General features: G+C 39.9%; 2 protein-coding genes across 2 annotated transcripts in view; one reads left to right on the forward strand and one right to left on the reverse strand.

Moving 5' to 3' along the window:
* Positions 1 to 3,845, reverse strand: part of LOC104956076 (putative RNA-binding protein Luc7-like 1) — an 11,005-nt gene extending 7,160 nt beyond the window's left edge. The window contains exons 1-3 of the mRNA XM_010783518.1: positions 3,563 to 3,845; positions 1,146 to 1,240; positions 899 to 997 (exon numbers count right to left, since the gene is read on the reverse strand). Of these exons, the coding sequence (XP_010781820.1) occupies positions 899 to 997; positions 1,146 to 1,240; positions 3,563 to 3,623 (255 nt within the window). The 5' untranslated portion in view covers positions 3,624 to 3,845. The remainder of the gene's footprint in view (positions 1 to 898; positions 998 to 1,145; positions 1,241 to 3,562) is intronic.
* A 302-nt stretch (positions 3,846 to 4,147) lies between these two features.
* On the forward strand, positions 4,148 to 6,784 carry LOC104956077 (protein ITFG3-like; the record flags this gene model as incomplete). The annotated part of the gene is made up of 5 exons (XM_010783519.1): positions 4,148 to 4,251; positions 5,425 to 5,730; positions 5,814 to 5,924; positions 6,016 to 6,198; positions 6,604 to 6,784. Coding segments are annotated over exons 2-5 (746 nt in total), but the record flags the coding sequence as incomplete, so codon positions are not given.
* Positions 6,785 to 9,082: the final 2,298 nt, after the last annotated feature.

Below are 9,082 nucleotides of genomic sequence, written 5' to 3' on the forward strand. Positions count from 1 at the left end.
GGAAAATAGTTGCAAGCAAGCAACCGAATTGTTTTTTTATATTAGTTTTTCAATTTTATCCGAATAGTGAAAATAATAGGAGTAATGTGGGAACATCTGGGGCTAAGGCAATTATTGGCATAAAGTTCGTACATTTATTTTTCGTTCTTCATTTATTTAAATACTGTTTACTGTATCGGTAACAAGTGTTACACTGTTAGGCCTACTGTTACGGCTATGTTATTAAAAGTATTGTTGTTATAACAGAAATATGTGTTTTGTATCTTCAGGTTGTAAAACGTTATAGACGGAATTTGGAACCAGATTTGGTCCCCGGGCGCTGCACAGCGGCTGGGTTAAATGCAGAGGACACAATTAGTTTTAATGTATGCGAGTACTGAGACAATAAATAAATATAAATCGTAATAGTATGCTCTTTCTGCACTTCTGCTTAACAGCGTGTTGTCAGGTGTCTCTGATTCGGAGCGTGTTATGAAACCTTTTGGACATTTTTTTAAATTAAAAAACGAAAAAATCTCTCCGCACCGAATATTCGCTGCTGATTACTACCGAATATCCGGAGCCCGAAAAATGGTATTCGGGACAGGCCTAGTACAAAGTAGCAGTGAAAACATGGTACGGAATTTCATTGATTTGGGCATTCTCACAATAAGCAAGTGGAATGGATTTGATAATGAAGCACTGACACAGCGCTCTACAGAGAGTGGATATCCGCATAGTAAAAGTGGGGGGGTCTGAACTAATCATTTTAAAAAGGTGCGGGGGACTTGTCCCACCTAGTATAATGGCTGCGACGCCCATGGCAAAATATGTTACTAGTTAGATGTGTATACATAGGCACACAGGAAACTGTAGGTAAGGCTTCTCAACGGATATATTTACGGCAGAAATTACTTACGTCAAGTTCAAAGAACATATCTCTATCCTTGGAAGCAATTTCATAATCTGCCCGAAGAGCCAGGTCATGGATCTTCGTGCACTCTCCCAGGTCCATACGCTGTCACCAAAACACAGGAACATATCACTTAAAATAATATCAAACCGTTTAAGATCGCATGTTGTAGGTACATGGTTAACTTTCTTTCTACATTTCACTGGTGTACTCTGAAAATATTTTGGATGTGAGACAGAAGTGGGTTACTTACAGTTCCAGACAGGATGTCATGTGGACAGCAGTTCAGAAGATGACTTTTGCAGACTCGGTCGTCGCTGAACTTGACCATCTGCCGCGTCTCATCGCCTGTAACAGTCCAAAAAACACCCAGTCAGAAAGACCTCACATATTTGTCATCAGGGGCGAGGTATTCAGTGCTTTAATATACATAACTGTAACAACATTAAATGGGCAGATATGTGTCGTTATAACTGCATTCAAGGATTTTGTGTCCACCTAAATGAGTGAAAACAAATTAATTTATGTCGTTAAAAGTTTGACATATTTCATTTGTATAACAATATATAGTAATAGAGACTGTGCTACTACATTTATTTTCCATTGATGTTTCATGACTGAAGAAGGTAATGTGGCTCTGCGTGTGGATGTCCTTTTTATTCTTGGTGCTTATCTTAGCCAAACCTCATTTTAAAATATAGACATTTTTGAACCTCAACTAAGTTTAACTTGTAATGAGGCTCACTGTTCACCCTGTTAATGTGGAGCATTATGAGATAAAGCACAGGTCAATAATAACTATAAGCTTGTGTCAAATAACTAGTCTGAACAGAGATGACTTTAGCTTTGTTTCAGTGCAGGAAAGACTGCTATCATAAATGCGATAAAGCAATGTAATCATTTCAGACAGATTTTCCAGGGAAGCCGTTAACATGTAAGAAACATTGAAAATCAAATCAAAAAGAAAAACATAAAACAAAAGAACTCCAAGGAAAAAAAATTAGTTTATACACACTGCGATCCGCACCACATACTGTACCCTTCTGCATCTTCAAGACCTCAGCTGCAGAATTTTAAACCCGCTGTAGAAAAGTATAAATGGGAACAGTTTTCTTGCCCATACCTGTAGTAAGAAGTTGGGAGTGATACACAAGTCAGATTGTAAATGATGTGTGCAAAGTTGTGGTTGTTTTTTTCTGGATGTTTGTTCAAATTGCCTTCTGAAAATAGATGAACTGCTCGTTTGGATTCTGCGCGACCAGACGTCTTAGCACAAGCTGCATTACACTACGCCAAATTGAATATCTAGTGCCACTGAAGATCTACCCATTTGTGTGTTTAAAAAAAGTCTACAGTAACTTCCGGAAGGCAAACAAATGGTTGGGATATTCATCATAACAGCTTTAAAAATTATGTGTGACTCACGGCTCGATGAACATGAGGCTTTTCTGCAACTCCTTTGCAGATTGTTGTAGGCTGGCAAAGATACACTGAACCTTAATGAATAAAATAAAGGGGCCACAATTGTTCAGTTTGTATGCAACAAATGTATGGGAAGAATTTGATATAAATCTTATCACACATACATCCACAAGCTCACAACACAAATTCACTTATTGAGATTGAATTATCATTAATTCAAAATGATAATCCACAAGGCTGTATTTCTGTTCAATCATCAGGATGAACCTCCGATTTATAAAATGACAGCTGTCATTCCTGCCCATCAACAGCTGAGTTACACTTTAATGTTTGTATCCAAAAGGACTGAAAACAATACAATTGTATTTAAGCAAGTCAAAGCTTTTTACTCAGTATATTTATTTAGGATTAATTTAGCTGATTACTGATAACATTTCACCATCCAAACAGATCATCAGCTTGAAATGTAAGTTTGGATTTACAGTAATAAAAATAAATTATCCAACAGTATACAAAAGTTACAATTAGCCCCGTCTTAAGCCATCTACACACTACAATTCTGCTTCCACTTTAGACCATTGGTTATAACGATTAATTATATGATCATTATGTAAACTGGCAGGGACTACTGCATAATATATAGCTTGTTGTTAATCCTATTCGGGATAATTACTTGAGTAAAAATAGGAATACAGGACATTATAGTGGAGTTCAATTATTTAATTCTTTCTGCCTTCTAATATGTGACATGAGCAATCACCAGCATTTCACACGGGTAAGATAAGAGGGTAAAGCAGGAAAAACAGGGAAAACTGGTAGGTCCAATGTTAAGTTTAGCCTGCATGTCCTTGACATGTGACTCAATTATATGTATTGTGAATGTAATGCAGAGTCGTTAATGTGACCCACATAATAGGACTAAAACCAGAGCATGTATACATTTCAGTATATCGCTCAATGCTAGGTCCCATAGTGTTAGCTAGCCAGGCTACTAGCTAGGAATGTAGTAAACTCGGTAAAGACGAAACAAAAAACAATTTAAACATTTCAATTAACCCAAATGGATACAAACATTAAATCCTTAAGTGTATCAGTAGACTTGAATCTACTGTATTTTACACAGCCCTCTGCAGTATTAGCTTGATCCATTCATGCAGGTCTGTCCATCACACACCAACACAAGAAGCCGCAGCAGTGGCTCCATCTTGGCTAGCTCTCTCAGCTAGCATTACAGCTACATCAACTCACCATCCCTCGCTGTTCCCATCAGCTGGTCGAGCAAAGCTCTCATTTGAGCTTGGGCAGACATTGTTGTGGGCCTTCCGTCGATGAAGAAAGCACCAGAAACAGTTCCTAAGTATTTTTTGTGAAGTTAATTGATTCTTTTTTTTCGTCCAAGCATCGCCTCTCGCCGCTTTTCTCTCTTTCGTGAACTCGCCCGTTTCCGTTTTATTTGACGGAAATGACGAAATGCCTTGTTCGTTTAGCCTAAGATAAAGGGCGGGATTAAGGTATGAAACCGACCAATCGTATGGCTTAAGAACAAGAGAATAAACCAATCAGAGCTACTTGAACCCAACGCTGGATGCTATTATATTATTTGCCCCGAACTTAATCTTTCAGGCAGCACATACGTAGAGCCTGATTGTTCCCTGGTGTTTCCCCTAACTTCAGGTTATATTACAGTTTAGACAAGAAAACATCAATTATCCCTAGTTTCATAGTTTGGGGTTTTGGCATCTTCTATGCAGTCAATGTCAACGTGTAACGTTAGCAGAGAGAAATGACTACCCGTTAGACAAACTCAGGGCAACAAAACCTTCCTTACTAGCTAGTGTGTATGTTTACGGAGCTAAAGTTGACAGGCAGTTGTTGTCAGGCCTACTACCTGTAGTTAGCCTCACCAGTGACCACTAAAGAAGACAGTGGGGAACAAAGTAAGAAAAACCTTTTTTGACTCTTATCTATTATTTATCAAAGCTCAAGTGGCGCGGGACTATTGTAATACAATCACGTTTACCTGTATTCATTCTTCTGTGGGCAGTGGCCTTTTTGCTCAACAAGTTAGCAAACTATCGTTAACCAGAGATTCACTTTCCTAACCCAAGCTAGCTAAAAAATATCTCAATCAGACATTGAAATATACGGGGAAAACGTTCTTTTGTTGCGGCTATTTAGCTAACATCGCACGGTTATTTCAGATTTAAAATAATTATGCCAGTTAATAAGCTTCATAACTCACGTACACCATGTTAATGGTAACACGCCCAGTGTGCTAGCAAATGTGATGATTATCATTGTCATCGCGGGTCTGTTTTTGTGCTGAGAAATCTCTGGAATCAGAGCTGGCACGTAGGAATGGGCTGAGATCTACAAAGGTTGGTGCAGCAGAAATAGCCAAACTGACAGACAGACACTGCTGCCTTTAGTATTTATGTTTAATTTACTATTATGTGAATACCAGATAGTTTTGTCTGCTATTATTGCCGGTTACTTTGACACTTGCAAATGTGTAGTTTACTCCCCACTGTAATAGATCAGGAAGCACCAAACTCTTTGCTATGTACTGAGTGTGCAATAAATAGATAGGGTCTTTTCATTTAAAGGGGCCCTATTATGGTTGTGTTTTTTTTTCGCCCTTTCCTGTAGTGTGTTTTATATAGTTTTTTGTGCATTTAAATGGTCTGCAAAGGCTCAAATCCCAAAGCTCTCTCCCACACACCTCCATTGGCCTCCTTTGTTTACTTCTTTAACCTAGTGACATCACTATGTAACACTCGCACTTCTATTGGCTAAGACTCCAACAAATTGTACATGATTGGATAAGGAGTGGGACATCTCTAAGCAGTTGATCAATCACAACAGAGCCAGTCCGTTATCCAATCAGAGCAGACTGGGCTCAGAAGTGTGAAAAGAGGTGCTGCAGTACAGACAGTATGAGACAAATAAAGACCTTTTTGAACATTAAAGCATGTAAACATGTCACAGTAGAGACACAACACACACATCTGAACTCGCAAACGAGCATAATAGGGCCTCTTTAAGTGTGCATTCAAGACTAGCATAACATTGAGGTCAGGATCTTAATGTAAGCTCTCTTCCCTGTTTAGTAGAATTGTGGGCTGGTAAATGCATTGAGGCTACAATGGAGACGACAGGCAGTGCCACTGAAGGCGACCCTCTGAAGAGCGGAGAGGAAGGAGCAGAGACGGGAACAGCACCATCAGCAGCAGAGCTGAAGAAGAAGAGTTATAAGGAAGTCATCGGGCTAACCAAGCTCACCCATTGGAGAACCGGATTCTTCTTCTTCTCCTTGTTCCTCTGCCTCACCATAGTGTTCGCCTTCTCCTTCGTCCTCCCCTGTCCTGTCAGACCACAGTACAACGTTACTTGGAACAGGAATTTCACTGAAGCAGGTGTGTACATTTGTTTGCTTCTCACTGCCTGGTAGTGTTTTATTATTCACGGGACTTACTACTATTCTCTCCTTCTCTCACAGAAACATATGACTTCTTAGCCATAGAAGATGCAAGCAAAGACAAGGTGATGGATGTCTTGTTTGTCCTGAAAGACACAGAACCCAGTCCGAACAACACGTGTGCTAATGCAGGTAGAAAGAATAAGTTCATCAAACGCGAGGACACAAGAGTTTGCTGTGTATTGCTTTTGTTTTGTGTGATTCACACTTTTCTGTGTTCCAGGTCTGCCCTCTCCATGTGTGTTTGTGATGGCAGTGGACGGGACGGGTGGGAAGACACTGTGGGGCCGTCCGCTGGCTCCAGAGTTTCACTGGGCCCAGTGCGGTCTGGAAGATGAAACCGGCAGAACCTGGGACTGTCTGCTGTCCCACTCCGACCAACTCACAGCTCTTGACAAATTCACTGGTTGGTGACTCATTGCTCTCTGTTTTATGTATAACATACATAACATCTCTTTTTCAAAAAGCATTTTGCCATACAGCTTTTGTAAATGGCTGTCGTCCATGTGTTGCGTTCAGCTCATTTCCCCGTTAGAATGAGTCGTGACATTAAAAGCAAGGATTCAAAGCATTGCAAACTATAAAATAAAGAGGTTTTATCATTTAGAAATGTGGCTAAATATACTAAGCATAGTCCATCTGATGATCCCAGAGATGCATTTCAAACATAATCTCTTTCCACCTTTCTCCACGGCTATATCCAAGGTCGAACATGAACTTTAACGCTCAAGGAAAGCTGTACATTTAGTTAAAAAGTCAAATGGATTCAGTCAGCCTGAGTGGCCTGTTCCTGTGTGATGTGTGTGTGCAGGGGAGGTCAGGTGGCAGCATCCTCAGCCTCCTGGTCTGCGCAGCACCGTGCCCGTTCTGAGCGTCCCGGATCTGGACGGGGACAAGGTCAGCGATGTGGCTCTGGTAGCATCTGACGACACTCAGGTAAACATCAGTGGTATAACTTATGATTTAGCATCTATCCTGACACAGGGTCCCAGGTTTCCCCAAATTTCTTTCTTTTTGGTGTCTATATACGCCGGGATCCGGAATCATGGATGATCCTGCGGTCCTGTGTCATGGATCGCTAGTCCTGGATCTTGAGCCGTGGCTGTGGTCCTGGATCATAAGTCCTGGATGGATATCCTCGTGGATTCATCTTCCTATTATACACACATGCATTTCCAAACATTTGGTCTACCTATGTTGTAAATGTATTATCTTTTCGATTTACACACGGCATCTATTGCACGTCTGTCCGTCCTGGGAGAGGGATCCCTCCTCTGTTGCTCTCCCTGAGGTTTCTCCCATTTCCGCCTTTAAACTGTGGGGTTTTCTCTGGAAGTTTTTCCTTGTACGATGTGAGGGTCTAAGGACAGAGGGTGTCGTATTGTCATACTGATATTCTGTACAAACTGTGAAGTCCACTGAGACAAATGTAACATTTGTGATATTGGGCTATATAAATAAAGATTGATTGATTGATTGATTGATTGATTGATTGTACAGGTGCACTTCATGTCTATGTAAGTCTGATGTGTTTTAAACAGTTAAGTTTGAGTGGAAATTCATGTTTGTGAAGCAGTTCAGCCGGTTGAATCTTTGACTAAACTGCTCAAGTTGTGTAAAAGTTTGCATACGGATATTTTCCTATAGTTTTGCTGCTCTCAAACCCACTATTGCTTAGATTAATTGGGACTTGCTGTCGTTTTTTACTGTTGGCTATCAGTTCTTTAAGAAAAAAATTTCTTAAAGAATTTAAGATAACATGGAGTGAGTTTTTTTATATACTAATAGTCATTTTGTCGGTGTCGTAAAGACTTATAATATTTGTTTGATCTTCTTAGCAAGGGTAAGAAAATAAATAGTTGTTATTACGCTTTTATCCAAAGCGACTTCCATACATTCAGTACTGTGGGCAATCCCAACAGGAGCCAATTGGGGTGAAGTGTCTCAGGGACACAACGACATGCTGACTGCAGTGGGACTCAAACTTGCTACGCCCCTGATTCACAGTCCATCATACTATCCACTGAGCCACAGCCTCCTCAAGTAGACGAGCAACCAATGGAAGCTGTACGAAAAATGTAATCACTATAAATCCTCTTATCAGTGTGCAACATCAAAGCAGAGGAAGTCAAAGAGCAAGTTCTCACAATAAAAAAACACACAAACAAACTATCTTTAGCTGTTCAGCCACACAACTAAAATGACCATACAGGCAGTCAGACGCCTCACAGATCCCCACACTTCATATTCTGTGTGGTTTTCTATTAGCTGCCAAAGTCCAAAGCTCCTGCAGTGACCTCATGGCGGCGATAGTAGAGAGTGTTAAAAATCAAATATTTAAATAGTTGAGGCGACCCTGCTGCGAGTGATAAGTGCCCGACTGTAACAGCCTGTACTGAACATCCAACAAAACGCCATCCAATAATAACTTTCACACCACGTTTCAAGATGTTAACAGGTTAGTCTTACATAGTAAATCCAGTCTTGTTTACTTGACTTGTCTGGTTTTGTTCGCTAGGTTTTGGTTTATTTGTAAGAAATTAATATTATTTAAGTGTTAAAAAAGACCTCAAATAAGATAGTCTTTTAGGAAAGTAAGCCGTTTGGAAAAGGATCCCAAATATAGCATTTCTAACTTGTCTTCTTAGACTTTTCTATATATTTAAAAAAGCAGAAATATTCAAAAGCAAATATCTGCTCAGTTTCCTAAAACACACCTCTCTTAAATAAAAATATATGCGGGTGGACAGCCACGGTAATTTGGAAACGTTTTACGGTTAATTAACTTTTTGCTGAATCTGTGTGCCGCTGATATGCGATCTATAACTTTATCATCGATGGGTGTTTGATTGCATTTTGCTGCGTGGACGTTAAAGGTGATCTTTTCCGTAGCATTGACGCACATCAACCACCGACGTCTTGTATTTCTGTCCTATACATAAAAATTAAAAATATCTCCACATTTAACAACTAGCTCAGATTCTGAAACTAGATGCTGAAACCATCACATGCACGAGTGCTCTTCTCCTATATACAAGTGTTTATTTACTTTTACATTTAATATTTTATTTAATCCAAGGTTGGCTTTTTTCCTTATGTCCAACTTTTATTCTCCTTCTTATATTTTAATACTATTTTGATGGGAGGCGTGTGGCACAGTGGTTAGGGGAGCACAGGTTCAAACCCCACTGCAGTCAGCATGTCGTTGTGTCCCTGAGACACTTCACCCCAAATTGCTCCTGTAGGGATTGTCCACAGTGTTGAGTATGTAAGTCTCTTTGGATAAAAGT

Source organism: Notothenia coriiceps, unplaced genomic scaffold (genome assembly GCF_000735185.1).
Source record: "Notothenia coriiceps isolate Sejong01 unplaced genomic scaffold, NC01 NC01_scaffold00025321, whole genome shotgun sequence".
Lineage (NCBI taxonomy): Eukaryota > Metazoa > Chordata > Actinopteri > Perciformes > Nototheniidae > Notothenia > Notothenia coriiceps.